This window comes from Haliotis rufescens, unplaced genomic scaffold (assembly GCF_023055435.1).
Source record: "Haliotis rufescens isolate VD_foot unplaced genomic scaffold, xgHalRufe1.0.p SCAF_7, whole genome shotgun sequence".
NCBI lineage: Eukaryota > Metazoa > Mollusca > Gastropoda > Lepetellida > Haliotidae > Haliotis > Haliotis rufescens.
In genome coordinates, this window is record NW_025964361.1 from 9844613 (window position 1) to 9860479 (window position 15867).

Below are 15867 nucleotides of genomic sequence, written 5' to 3' on the forward strand. Positions count from 1 at the left end.
GTGGCATGGTATCTCAGTGTGCTAGCACTAAAAATCGGCATCAGTCCGGACTAGTACAACCAGCCACACACACTTGCATGCACGTCGCTATATAAGTGCAATAATCTTGGACGCGACGTTAAACCCAATTTCACCTCACCTCACCTCAAATCTGATATGAACGTGTTCATCCCCACGTTGGACACCAATGTCCGTATCCCGTTTGTTTGTTTGTTTGTTGTTTAACGCCGCACTCAGGAGAATTTCATCTTTTTCACGGCGGTCTGTAAATAATCGAGTCTGGATCTAACAATCCAGTGATTGACATCATGAGCAACGACCACGTCATTGGGATACGATGACATGCCAAGAAATACAACTAGGGTACCCGTGGCCTCGCATGGGTGAGTGAGTGAGTACGGTTTTACGCCGATTTTAGCAATATTCCAACAATATCACGGCGGGGGACACCAGAAATGGGCTTCACACATTGTACCCATGTCGGGAATCGAACCCGGGTCTTTGGCGTGACGAGCGAACGCTTTAACCACTAGGCTACCCGACCGCCCCTGGCCTCGCATGGGGCTTAGGGTACCATTCTACTAATATAGACAAATATTGATATTTGAAATGAAGTTGCAAATATGACACAGGCGCCCTAAAACATGAACATATCTATGGGATATGCATTGGCTTGTTAAAACATAGATGTAACAAAGTTCACGTTTGAAATGTTTATTTCTCACAAGTATTTATGCATTTTATTTATATAAACGTGTGACACGAACAACGACAAACACGTCATAGAAAGAATAGAAAGAAAATGACGCCATGTGATGATAGGATTAAATATTTGGTGTGTAATCCCTGTGGATGGCAAGAACGAACGCGTAGTAATACAACAAAGACTGATCACTGCTGTGTACAGTATAAATGCTCCATGGCAACAAAAGAGGTCCCTTATTTCTTTCGTTCTGTGTAAGACATGATGCAGAGATGCGAAACGATGATTTGACCAATGTGATCATAAAAAATAAGTGTATCCTTTATACCCAACCATCTTCGACGATCCAGGGTTTAATATCTGCATATTGTTATGATAAATACCTTGGAACCATTCACAAGCAAAGCTTCGTTTCGGAACTCACGCCTGCAGCTCTCTTACAACGAACTTAACACACAATTTCTTTCTCTCATGAATGTAATCTGGACGGTAATATCTGGCTGCAAATCGAATACGGTTGAAAACGAAGCTATGACTGAGTGAGCGAGTATGGTTGCGAGTGAGTGAGTATGGTTTAAAGCTGATTTAACACTTTTCCAGCAATATCACGGCTGGGGGCACCAGAAATGGGCTTCACACATCGTACCCATAAGGGGAATCAAACCCGAGCCTTTGGCGTGACTAGCGATTGCTTTAACCACTAGGCTACCCCACCGCCCCCTACGGTTGAGAATGGGCCCAGGGTACTTACCAAAAAGGAGATTTTTGATATATTGGATAATTGAGGATGGTACACAGCTGGCCTCTCTCGTAAATATGAGACAATATTTCATGTCAAAGACATGGGTAATATATTATGCTTTCAATCTGTATCAGATTTGATCATATTAATTTCATTTTTAAACTCTTCCAGAGGGAGTTAAAATAAATAAAATATACATCTGAGATCACTTTGTTTTACAAAGTATTTATTTGGCATGAAACAACGCTGATGCTTCTTTAGCTACAGTTGCGTGTGAATGTGATGGCTGGAGGGGACATACTTCAAAAACATTGTTTATCATCTCCTCCTTGTTGAACACATGTTCGTGATACGCATGAATGATTGAAAAGAATGTGAACAGGTGTGATGAGGTGAGGTGAGGTGAGGTGAGGTGGGGTGAGGTGATGTGAGGTGATGTGAGGTGAGATGAGGTGAGGTGAGGTGAGATGAGGTGAAATGGGGTTTAACGTCGCGTCCAAGATTATTGCACTTATATAACGACGTGCAAGCACGTGGGTGTGTGTGTGTGGCTGTTTGTACTAGCCCAGACTGATGCCGATTTATAGTGCTAGCTCACTGAGATACCATGCCGCAGTTTAACATGAATATGCCACTCAGACACAGTACACTGACTCCGAGCCGACCAGTCCTTGTTTAAGCCCCTCAATGGCGAGCGCAAGACAGTGTTACAAAAAGTACTATCTTTTAACGTCTTTTGGTATGACGCGGCCGGGAAGCGAACCCCAGACCCCCCGCTCTCCGGGCAGACGCCCTACCACTAGACCACGGAGGCGGTCAGAATGTGAACAGAATGAAAGTAGGTTACAATAACAATGGCAAGATTATAAGAATGAATTACAGTAAACTCTCGATATAACCAAGTCTGATATCGAGAATGGTCGTTGTAACGAACCAAATATTTAACGTTCGTTTTATCCGAAAAAAGAACTCCTGGTTCAACGCCGCTATAAATGTATTTTGATTATATTACGGAGCGTCCGCTTGTTGTGATAGGAAGACCCCCAACTGCATCTGTTCCCCTGTGGGGAAACCCACGAGCACAGGTATGGTGCAGACAGCCTAGACACAAAGTCGGGGCCAACCGGGATTCGAACCCACGATCATAGGTTTTGGGAGACGCCAACGAGACGCAACTCTGCCCAGCGAATTGCGGCGCCTCAGACGACTGGGCAACCCGTGCCCCAATTTTATTATTCAGGATTAGTTAAACCTGCTTCGAAACATCTGTAATGTCTCCCAAAGAACATTCAACTTGTGGTAGCCTAGTGTCAGCAGAGTGAGGAAGTGATTGAATGTTGTTTAACGCCAAATATTTTGATCACCTCTGTAAATAATCAAGTCTGGACCGGGCAAACTAGTGACTGAAAGCATGAGCAGCGGCCCACGTCATCAGGAACGATGACACCCAGAGAGAGCCTGATCATCATCATATCCTGATCAGATGAGGTGGGATGACGCGGTCACAGAACGTCATCATCCAACCCCTGTGACTTGAGGACGTTCGAGCAATTATTTGTTTGTTGCTTAACACTACACTCAGCAATATTCCCGCTATATTACAGTGGTCTGTAAATAATCGAGTCTGGGCCTGACAATCCAGTGGTAGACATCATGAGCATCTATCTACGCCACCTGGGTACGATGACTCACAATCAAGTCACTGAGCCTGACCCCCAGACCCTTGCGTCTCCTCCTCCGACAAGCAGGTATTGCTGGGGGACCTATTCGAACCCTGAATCTCAATGGCAAAGGTTTTTGTATCTGTTGTTGTTTGGATTTTTTCACCTAACCTAGTTCTTAGCAGCTAACACCAATAATTAATTTAATAATCAGTCAGGTGAAAAACTATTCTGATCCTAAACCGATCGTTAATCTTGGTTTGTCTGACGAGCCTGTGCACTGGCCTATGTATTATATTCATCACAGAGGAAAAACAGTGTCCCTTAAAGATGTGTCCGTGAAAAGGTATCAACGTGAGTCGAAGTAGCCAAGAAGAAACGCCGTCAATGTCGCCAACATGATGGCGCCCGCGTTGAGAAAATGCTTCGCATTTCCGGTCTCCTGGAGACTGGTTAAACGTTTCCTTTGCGCTCTCCTCTCCTCCTTCGTCAAATTTGTTTGGGATAGTTGTTGAAACCCACACAGCCAACTGATTGCTTTTCTGCAGCATCCTAAAAGGAACAGAAACATCGTTTAGCTATTTCGTGAATCAATTTGCGGAAATGCACGAGGTCATTCTTTTTACTTCAAACTGACAGTGTGGAATAAAGTCCTTGAGCTCCAAGGATACGATTTTGAGTTCGAGTCCCAGATTTATCCCAGTCATTTTCTTTGGTTTGTGAGCACCTTACTCATTCTTGGGGTTATCATTTAAGCGGTGAATGTCTGAGCGGTGAGGTGAAGTGGGGCGTAACGTCACGTTCAAGATTATTGCATGTATACAGCGACGTGCATGTGCGTGGCTGCTTGTACTGGTCCGCAGTGTTATAGTGCCAGCCAACTGAGATACCATGCCGCAGTTTAACATGGATTCACCACTTAGACACAACATACTGACTGTAAGCCAACCAGTCTTTGTTTTATCCCTCTAATGTCGTGTTCCAGGCAGGGTAACAACAAGTCCCGACTTTAGGTATGACGCGGCGAGGGGACCGAAACACAAAGCTTCCGCTTTTCAGTGCATTTACGATTGTGGTAAATCTCACATGACTAAACAGGACTAAAGCATTTAAAACAATAAACTAAAATTAGATACTAGATGAAGAGCTATAGAAAACTCTGAAAACTCACAAAACCAGTTTAAAAGTAGTTTGATATCGAGATCAAAGGATACTATTCTGTTCGGTCAGAAATGAGTGTATATTTCGAAATGGACTCTACTTGAAAAAGGGAAAATTTGAGATGAAAAGACGAGCCTACCCTGCCACATCGGCGGTACCCACACAAACACATGCAAGGGCAATGCAACCGTTTTGACGTCAGAAACAAAATCCATTTTTTAACTGAATGAAATTCAATCTGTCGTGTGGAATTAACAACCGTGAGTGCTTCAAATGACATCACATCCACATCTTACCATTGTTCCTGGTGGTGACGCTGTGACTAAACGTCTTTTCGTCTTCCACGTCTGTTTCTTGAGGCTCTTCTATCGCCATTTCATTACTTTCGTCGGTGCCCGGGGATTCCTCGTCTTCAGACAATTCCGGTTCTTCCTCATGCCTCGTCCACCACGTCACCCGCCGTAGCTAAAACATGTAATAACATAGTCAGTACTGGGTGGAACCATTCCAAAGTACACCCGTGAAGATCCGGGTAAAAATAGGTGTTCAGAAACCCATGCTTGCCGTAAAAGGCGCCTTGGGTTGTCTAAGAGGCGACCAACGGGATCGGGTGGTAAGACTCGCTGACTTGCTTGATGCTTGTCATCGTATCCCTATTGCGTAGATCTATGTCATGAAGTCTCTCTCTGGCACTCGTCACTACAGTCCTCGCTACTTGAAATAGAATCACGAAATACCGCGATGATTAACTAACGAAGATAGCTACATGTGTGCTAATACTATAAAGTGGAAACAAGCCATTCCACAAAAAAAAGAATATAACTTACAGTAATGACAAAAATTGTGCTTTTCAAGAAAATGGCACTATCTTAGCTTTGAATAGCATCACTGAGTTTGATTGATTCTACTTCAAGTTGTGAGGACTATGGTATGTGTGATTCATTCATTAATTTTTTAAACAAATTTGATGTTTGAAGAAATGTTTGAAAAGTATTAAAAGCAAAGGGTTTTGAACATCGTCTCAGAGAACACGTGACATCATTTCAGATCAGACTGTGGCGGTAGGGTAGCCTAGTTGTTAAAGCGTTCGCTCGTCACACCGATGACCTGGGTTCGATTCCCGTCATGGGTACAATGTGTGAAGCCCATTTCTGGTGTCCCCCGCGGTGATATTACTGGAATATTACTCACTCACTCTACTCAGAACAGATAAGATTCTGAAATTCTATACCTTTTCCGGAGATCTTGGCTCAGTTTTGAGACTGATGACGACGACGACGAAGGACGACACAGCCGCCAGGATAAGGGCGAAGTACAGGAAGTGGACATCTTTCAAGACGGTGGGTCTCTCGTCTGCTTCTCCACTTCCACAGAGTGGCGCCGGGAAGATGAACTCCAGGCACAGTCTAGGCAGGCCAACTGCTAGTCCAACCATCAGGCCCCAGAAGGCGCCCTGTGAGGAGGTAGCGGACATTATTTTTAACAGCACTGTTACAAACACTATGTTCAAGTTTAACGAAACAGCAGTGGCATCTTTAAGTTATGTTATCAGTCTTCTACGGTGGCCCATAAGGGACATGGAGTCTGTATTTCAATATTTTGTTATTTCACTTACTGTTATCGTAACCTTTTGCAAATTAACACGATTTGTCATACAAATATGTGATAAATCATGTATAAAGTAGATATTGAATCGCTCGCGGTGTAAATATTATCACCGCGGTGGAAATACTTTTCTGTATTTTTCATTTTAGTTTTTGACATTTTCGTTTTTGTTTTTGACATTTTCATTTTAGCTTTGACCTTTTCGTGTTTTTTTTGTTTTTGACGTTTTCATTTCAGCGATTCAATAGCTACTTAAAAGTACATTTTCCATGTTTTCAGTTGTTTTTATACATGATTTATCACATATTTGTATGACACATTGTGTTAATTTGCAAAAGGTTACGATAAAAGTAAGTGAAATATCAAAATATTGAAAAACAGACTCCATGTCCCTTATGGGCCACCGCAGTCTTCACTATTATTGAGCTGAAGAATCTGTGCCAAGACACAGATGTAACGGCAGATTGTCTTTGAATGGAAATCTGGCATTCTTGCCTGGACTCGACTATTTAACATAACAGTTTAGTTTAGAACATGTAGAGCGGTGGAGTATCCTAGTGAATAAAATGTTCGCTCGTCACGCCGAAGACCCAGGTTCGATTCCTCACATGGGTTCAATGTGTGAAGCTAATTTCTGGTGTCCCCCGCCGTGATATTGATGGTTTATTGCTAAAAGCGGCGTACAACCATACTCACTCCCACACTTAGAGCATGTAGCCAATCGGAAATGTACTGGTTAGGTGTTTTGTAACATGTTGACCCAGTAGTCGTAGCTTATAGAAACGCTGATGATAAACACTGAAGACTATAGACAATACGGTAACATACGTGAAGAAAGACGCCATTAAGTGTTGAACTCACAAAACTCTCATGGCGTAATGCTCGCACAACACGTACGACGTAAGACGCCATGAACAAAAAAACTCGCCTGACTAAAGACATGTCGCACAGAACAACACTGACGCCATGAACAGCGCAACACCCTCCAAACATTCACGACACATGACGCCAGTTGCAGCACAAAAAACCCTAAACTTTCATGGCTCAAGACGCCATCCACAGTACAACACTCGCCCATCACTGGTGACACAAGACGCCATGCACAGCACAAAACACATCAAACGTTCATGGCACAAGACGCCATGCACAGCACGGTGACACAAGATTCCTGGTGCAGCACAAAACACCAAACATTCAGGACACAAGACGCTGCGCCCAGCTCAACGCTCGCCTATCACCCGTGACGCAAGAAGCCAATCACATCACAACACTCGCCTAACTATTATGACCACAGGCGCCATGTAAAGCTAAACACTCGCTTAACACTCATTAATGACCAATACATCATATGGAGCAAGGATTACCTACTACTCATATATCTGCATGTATCGAATAGACTCCGGACACAACTGAGACAACAAGGCAACCGAAGATTGAAACAAACCGGCTCAGTTGTCCTCTTCCAGAACATGCCCAGTAGAAACACCATGGTCCACGGAGGTGCAGTGTAAGCCGCTGTAGCTTGAAGGTATGCCCAGAGTTGTCCCCCCTGGGACTGCTGCAGTATGGGTAACCAGAGAATCCCCAGCCCTGTCAAGACCATCACTGTCAAGCGTCCAACCACCATCAGTTCATTATTGGACGGGTTCTTCCTCAAATACGGCCAGATGTCTATCGTGAACATACTACTCGCGCTATTAAAGATGGACGTCAAAGTGCTCATCTGGGCAGCCAGGGCCGCAGCTACCATCAGTCCTCGCAACCCTGGTGAATAATTCAAATGGAAATGATTGTCGTGAACGTGATCATCACATGACATATCACATGACTTTGTTATAAGCGTGCAGACTGTTTATGTGTCTCTTTTTCATCAAAGTGTTAAACGATTTCTCTTAAGCACAAGGGTTTGCTGAGATGGTCGTCATATCGAACGGTCTGTGAGGAGAGCTCTGGTGGTAGACAATGAAAGGTATGGAAGACATTGTAGCTGACACAACCTACCTTCTTGCAGTACCTGGAGCACCAGTGGAGGGTAGACAATGTTGCCGCATCCCGCCTGGTCTAACACAACCTACCTTCTGGCAGTATCCGGGGCACCAGTAGAAGGTAGACAATGTTGCTGCATCCTGCCTTGTACTAACACAACCTACCTTCTGGCAGTATCCGGGGCACCATTAGCGGGTAGACAATGTTGCAGCATCCTGCCTTGTACTGACACAACCTTCCTTCTGGCAGTATCCGGAGCACCAGTGGAGGGTAGACAATGTTGCTGCATCCCACCTTTTAATAACACAACCTACCTTCTGGCAGTATCCGGAGCACCAGTGGAGGGTAGACAATGTTGCTGGGCCCTGCCCTGTACTGACACAACCTACCTTCTGGCAGTATCCGGAGCACCACTGGAGGGTAGACAATGTTGCTGCATCCAGCCTTATATTGACACAACCTACCTTCTGGCAGTATCCGGAGCACCAGTAGCGGGTAGACAATGTTGCTGCATCCAGCCTTATATTGACACAACCTACCTTCTGGCAGTATCCGGAGCACCAGCAGAGGGTAGACAATGTTGCCGCATCCAGCCTTATATTGACACAACCTTCCTTCTGGCAGTACCCGGGGTACCAGTAGAGGGTAGACAATGTTGCTGCATCCCGCCCTGTTCTGACACAACCTACCTTCTGGCAGTATCCGGGGTACCAGTAGAGGGTAGACAATGTTGCTGCATCCCGCCCTGTTCTGACACAACCTACCTTCTGGCAGTATCCGGAGCACCAGTAGCGGGTAGGCAATGTTGCTGCATCCCGCCCTGTTCTGACACACAGCATAACATGCATCAGGGGATGCACAGGCAACTTCATCTGCAATGTAGGATTATGTTTATAATTAATGTTGGTGAGATCAAAGCTATACAACTGGGAAGAGTGCCCTGCATTCTCACTAATTCGCTCCAGGTAAACAGCGGTACATGCACCTGCACACTCACTCACTCTAGGGGAACAACGGTACATGTACCAGCACACTCATTCTCTATCTCTAGGGGATCAGCAGAACATGTACCGGCTCACACACTTACTAACTCAAGGAGAACTAGCGGCACATGTACCTACACACTCACTCACTCAAGGAGAACTAGCGGCACATGTACCTACACACTTACTAACTCAAGGAGAACTAGCGGCACATGTACCTACACACTCACTCACTCTTGGGGAACAGCGGTACATGTACCTACACACTCACTCACTCTTGGGGAACTGCGGTACATGTTCCGGCTCACACACTCATTCTAGGGGAACAATGGTACATGTACCTACACACTCACTCACTCTAGGGGAACAGCGGTACATGTACCTTCTCACACACTCACTCACTCCAGGGGAACTGCAGTACATGTACCGGCTCACACACTCATTCTAGGGGAACAATGGTACATGTACCTACACACTCACTCACTCTAGGGGAACAGCGGTACATGTACCTTCTCACACACTCACTCACTCCAGGGGAACTGTGGTACATGTACCGGCTCACACACTCATTCTAGGGGAACAATGGTACATGTACCTACACACTCACTCACTCTAGGGGAACAGCGGTACATGTACCTTCTCACACACTCACTCACTCCAGGGGAACTGTGGTACATGTACCGGCTCACACACTCATTCTAGGGGAACAATGGTACATGTACCTACACACTCACTCACTCTAGGGGAACAGCGGTACATGTACCTTCTCACACACTCACTCACTCCAGGGGAACTGCGGTACATGTACCGGCTCACACACTCATTCTAGGGGAACAATGGTACATGTACCTACACACTCACTCACTCTAGGGGAACAGCGGTACATGTACCTTCTCACACACTCACTCACTCCAGGGGAACTGCAGTACATGTACCGGCTCACACACTCATTCTAGGGGAACAATGGTACATGTACCTACACACTCACTCACTCTAGGGGAACAGCGGTACATGTACCTTCTCACACACTCACTCACTCCAGGGGAACTGTGGTACATGTACCGGCTCACACACTCATTCTAGGGGAACAATGGTACATGTACCTACACACTCACTCACTCTAGGGGAACAGCGGTACATGTACCTTCTCACACACTCACTCACTCCAGGGGAACTGTGGTACATGTACCGGCTCACACACTCATTCTAGGGGAACAATGGTACATGTACCTACACACTCACTCACTCTAGGGGAACAGCGGTACATGTACCTTCTCACACACTCACTCACTCCAGGGGAACTGCGGTACATGTACCGGCTCACACACTCATTCTAGGGGAACAATGGTACATGTACCTACACACTCACTCACTCTAGGGGAACAGCGGTACATGTACCTTCTCACACACTCACTCACTCCAGGGGAACAGCGGTACATGTACCTACACACTATCTCACTCTAGGGGAACAATGGTACATGTACCTACACACTATCTCACTCTAGGGGAACAGCGGTACATGTACCTGGGAAGAGCACCCGGCTGACCATGCCAGGAATGATCCACAAGAAGAACGGGATTATTTTAAGAGCAGCAGCAAGCAGCGAACCTCCCTTAGCGTGGACCATATTCTTTGCGGATAGTGACCTTTGGACGATGATCTGAGACACATGGAATTCACGGGTATAATATACCAGAAGGTTGATAACGTGTTAGTCTATTGTACATTAAAATGAAACCATGTTATTATATGACATTTGTACAATAATCGGGTGTTCCTTCACTTCTTTTCAGTGGTATGGATCAAGTGTATTGCAACGAACAAATACAGTAGATGTTTGAAACTTTTAAAGCGACAGCCGAGGAAGAAGTATACTGTCTAATAACCTGTCAAAAATACACAAAAACAATATCTGCCATTTGCATGGGGTCATTTATATACAGGTATACTCACCGACATTAGAAACGCGAATACAATTATATGTTGCTTAATAGATGAAGAAGTACTCATATCCAAGAAATATGAGTTTGGTTTGATGCACAAACGTATATTGTGTGAACCGACGCTCAAAAACGCACCACATGTGACGTCATAGATCGACAACTCGAGATGCACCATTTGTCTCGTGCAGGATTAGAGTGTAAAGTTTGGAAATCACGTGCAGTAAATCGTGATAAGCATAAGGACACTCTGTGGTGACACTTGACTGATTGTTAGTTCTGTCATTAATTGGTTCACTTCGGAAAGTTACCGATAGTACATCACAATGAGACCCGGGAAGATCCGGGGAAGAATAGGTCTTCAGCAACCAATGCTTGCTGAAAAGGCGACTAACGGGATCGAGTGATCAGGCTCACTGACTTGGTTGATGCATCTCATCGATCCCAATTGCGTAGATCGATGCTCATGATGTCAATCACAGGATTGTCTGGTCCAGACTCGATTATTTACAGACCGCTGTCATATGGCTCAAATATTGCTGAGTGCGGCGTTAAACAACAAACCAACCAACTTGATATGTGTTCATGGTTCGCGTTTCTTTTGACGGTGAGAATGGTTTAGAAATCATGTTTAACACAGAAAAACATGTTGCACACAAACTCCCGGACAAAAGAGAGAACACTCATGAAAATTGGATTTAACCAAAATATCACAAACCTTATAAAGACAAACTGTTAGATTAGCAATTTTAGAAGTTGGTAAATGACAGAAAGGACTTATTTTATGGATGACAACTTCTGTACGTTCTATATTCTTTATATCAATCAACCATTATCCTTTTTTGTTCCCCTTCATCCCTTTCATGTATACCCCCTGTTGTTTATGTTAATCCTTATTACCGTATTCGATGGAATAAGCGCCCCGCTCTAATAAGCGCCCACTGCGATATTTGCTAATATATTAGCTAGTGAACAATCCCAATTAGCACCCCTTCTGATTGACCAATGTACACAAGACTTATTTATTCGCGTATAATACGCACTCGTGTGTTATATGCACCGTTAATTATGGGGAATTAAATTCTGTAAAAATTAGCTGTCGTACATAAACATTTCAGGCTGTCAGCATAAACCACGAAATTTATCTTTCAACTCTGTTTTTGTCACCAAATTAATATTCTAATAAGAACCCCCTTATTCTTATTTTGAGAGCGCCCAGGGCGCTTATTACGTCGAATACGGTAGATTAATATAAGCCTGTACTGTGCTGTTTTACTTCACTCATGCTTGACAACGGTATTTGTGAGCTGTACCGGTACGTCGCCTCCTGATACAGTAAAATACGGTTATCACGAACTAAAATCAGTGGTCCTTTTGAGTTCGTTATAACCGTAGTTCGTTATAAGCATATATAAAGCATACATACAGCAAATAGACAGGGAAAAACAGTTCGTTATATCCATCGGTTCGTTATAAGCGTGTTCGTTATAAACATTCTTTTTATAATAAAGAGGTAGTCATCCATATAATATCTTGTCTTTACTGTTATCAAAACGTTGTAGGCTGAAAACAATCTCCGAAACACTGCAAGCTTAAGGTCCAAAACACAACTATAATACTGGTATCAAATGCATCACTATTGAATAATTGATTCTTGTTTGTTTCAATTTAAGCCACCATCAAACATAGGTGTCGTTTCTTTCACCCGGCAGTATATAAGTAAACCTTCCCTGTTCTTTTGCCAAAAAATATTTAACTGTATATAGTCGTGAGACGTGACGAGAGACTGCTCTATCTGAAGTCACCTGGTCACTACACCACACCCACAGTCCAAGGATGCTCAGCCCAGTCAGGGCGCCAGGCCAGGGGATGTCTCCGGTCACGGGGTGGCGCCATATTCGGAACGAGTCGTTCCGGGGAAGTCCACATGAGTAAAGAGTTGTATTGGAAAACGCATATTCCGCAGCCGCCAGTTTGTATTTTTCATGCAAACCCTCAAATCCACCAATTTCTTTGAAACCTATAGTAGTATTCGTTAAGAATGATCAATGTTTAACTGAATATTATAATGTGTTTGAAAGCATTTAGTATAAATTTGAAGAGGAAGTTTCAATTTCACAAATATGTCTGAGGACGTTTTTAAGTTAATTATTTCCTCTTGATTAAAAATAAATAAAACTGATGAAGATCGATGCTTAAATGTCGATTCAGAAAACTCGGTGCAGTGCTCGACTCTTTTCTAGGTGTTTGCATCTTAAAATGTATCTACAGCATTGAAGTGTGTGAGTGAGCGTGGTTTTACGCCACTTTCAGCAATATTCCAGCAATATCATGACGGGGGACACCGGAAAAGGGCTTCACACATTGTAAAGATGTCGGGAATCGAACCCGGGTCTTCGGCGTGACGAGCAAACCCTTTAACCACGAGGCCACCCGCTCGCCCTACAGCATTGAAGGTGGCCAGTTATTGCTGTGTGAAACAAAAGTACAGTGAACTCGATGTTGTGGGGGAAATGCATCGATGTATTGGTAGTTCGAGACAAACGGAGTCTTAAACGTTATATAGAGTTGAAGGAGAGTGAGTTATTGACGTTTCACGGTAAACCAAACTTTTGCTTGATTGACTCGACCAGCCATGTGTACCGGTACGATACCAGTGATGATGGGTTTCAGCAAAGATGTTAAAGTCTGAGACCTGCATCACTTCTAGGTTTCCTCTCACATTAAGCTAACACGCCGTGATATTACAGGAATAGTGTTCAAAGAGGCGTTAAACCCAACTCAATCACTCCCCCTTGTTGGAGAGACAGTATCTCAGTCTACCCAATTACATGTCTTCTAAACACAGGGGAGGTTAAATAGGGTTTAACGTGTGTGTGTGTGTGTGGTTTTTTTTCTGTGTGTTTTTCTGTGTGTGTTTGTTTCTGTGTGTGTTTCTGTGTGTGTGTGTGTTTTTTTTCTCTGTGTGTGTGTGTGTGTGTGTGTGTGTGTGTGTGTGTGTGTGTGTGTGTGTGTGTGTGTGTGCTTGTACTAGTCCGGTGCTAGCACACTCAGACACAGTATACTGACTCCGGGCCGACCAATCCTTGTTTTAGCCCCTGAATGCCAAGCACCAGGCAGGGTAACAACAAGTACCATCTTTTAACGTCTCTTGGTATGAGGCGGAGGCGGTCGTACGTTGTCTCAATGTTATGCTATTACGTACATGCAGTCTCTGGACTCCCTGTTATGTTGTGGTCTAAAGGTATTATATCATTTTCACTTCGCCAAAACGTTATGCGAACGTTGTAGTTACGTTTTGGAACGTTGTATCTTACTTTGTGGTAACGTTGCATTTTACGATTTGGGAACGTTGTATTTTACGTTGTGGTAATGTTGTATTTTACGTGCTGGGAACGTTATATTTTGTGTTGTGGGAACGTTGTATTTTACAATGTGGTTATGTTGTATTTTACGTCATGGGAACGTTATATTTTGTTTTGTGGGAACGTTGTGACAACGTTTTCCACAAATCGGGGGCTGAGAAACACATTGGACATAACCAGTATCAAACACATGTGTCATTTCGAATTCCAGGTCCGTGATTGGCTACACCATCGTGATGACCTAAGGTCAGATTATGATGGACTACTTTCCTGTTTGTGATCCACTGATAAGTAACTCATGCTTCAGTTGAATTCACATACGTCTGTGTCGAAACCTTATGATTTAGGGTGTTAATAAATGTTCTTTGATCTTGTCCAGTGTGCATTATCATAATCGCCTTAACAATCCACAGGGGGCGGTCGGGTAGCCTTGTGGTTCGCGTTCGCTTGTCACGCCGAAGACCCGGGTTCGATTCCCGACATGGGTACAATGTGTGAAGCCTATTTCTGGTGTCCCCCGCCGTGATATTGCTGGAATATTGCTAAAAGCTTAAGCGGCGTAGAACCATACTCACTCACTCACTAACAATCCACAGATATGACGGAAACTATTTTTGTGGAGGGCCACACTACGTATGGGGAGTAATCAGTAGGTAGGATGACGTCACAATTGACCGTTTTGTCATGTATTAATGCGCCACTGTGATCGTGAGAATAGACAAAATATGCATGCTAAAACAGCGCGATTTTAAAGTGTTTAAGAAACAGATTACTGTGTCGTGCCTGTCAGATACCATTTACCTAACAACTCGTTTACAAATATCTGACTCGTGAAGTAATATCAATATCACATTACATACAGGTAGGTATCTGCTACTTACTAGTGGCTGTAAGGACGGTCGCTCCGATTAGGAGAACGACGGTTTGTAGAGTATCCGTGTAGATCACCGCCGCCAATCCTCCTGCAAACACAAACACGTTGTCATATACTACCGTATCCCCTCTAATAGACCCGGCCTACAATAAGGGCCGGGTATATTAGATTTAAATTTTGAAATTACTTCCGCCTGGAATTGTTTGTTTGTTTTTGTTGAATTTCATAACATTAAATATGGTCACGTTCGTCATTTTATAAGTGTCTGTAATTTTGCAACACCGTAGTTGAAATAATAAGCGCCGGGTCTCTAATTACTTCCGGGTTTGAGAGTCTATTAGAGATACTACCTATTGCATATCAAAATACTTAACAACATTTATTACAAAGACCCACGGATGACGTCTAATGCTGAGTAATTTGCTCTGCGTTATCACCTGCCTTAGCTATGCCAGGATCTGCTAATCTCGGGTTGGAATCCCAGGCAAGATTATGGTTATTCGTCTGGCTGTATCGGGGGCACGGTCGGCCCAATCATCTAAGGCGCCGCGACTCGCTGTGCAGAGTTGCGTCCCTTGAGCACGCCAGAAACCTATGATTGTGGGTTTGAATCCCGGTTCGCCCCGATTATGTTTCTAGGTTTGTCAGCACCATACCCGTGCTCGTTGGTTTCACCGAAGTGGTAAACGTCTAAGATTTGCATCACTTCGGGCTTTCCTCCCACATTAAGCTGACATGCTGTGATATAACTGGAATACTGTTAAAAGCGGCGTTAAACCCAACTCACTCACTCACACTCTGGCAGTATCACAAACGTGCGTAACAGTCTATGAGAAGCATTACTTT

The 15867-nt window shown here is 44.0% G+C and overlaps 1 protein-coding gene across 1 annotated transcript in view; it reads right to left on the reverse strand.

The window, feature by feature from the left end:
* Positions 1-2013: 2013 nt before the first annotated feature.
* The window catches only part of LOC124113210 (sodium/glucose cotransporter 4-like), a 36069-nt gene continuing 22215 nt past the window's right edge, over positions 2014-15867 (reverse strand). Inside the window, exons 7-14 of the mRNA XM_048388317.1 lie at positions 15029-15109; positions 12588-12802; positions 10367-10502; positions 8623-8730; positions 7317-7636; positions 5499-5720; positions 4564-4732; positions 2014-3658 (exon numbers count right to left, since the gene is read on the reverse strand). Of these exons, the coding sequence (XP_048244274.1) occupies positions 3456-3658; positions 4564-4732; positions 5499-5720; positions 7317-7636; positions 8623-8730; positions 10367-10502; positions 12588-12802; positions 15029-15109 (1454 nt within the window). The 3' untranslated portion in view covers positions 2014-3455. The remainder of the gene's footprint in view (positions 3659-4563; positions 4733-5498; positions 5721-7316; positions 7637-8622; positions 8731-10366; positions 10503-12587; positions 12803-15028; positions 15110-15867) is intronic.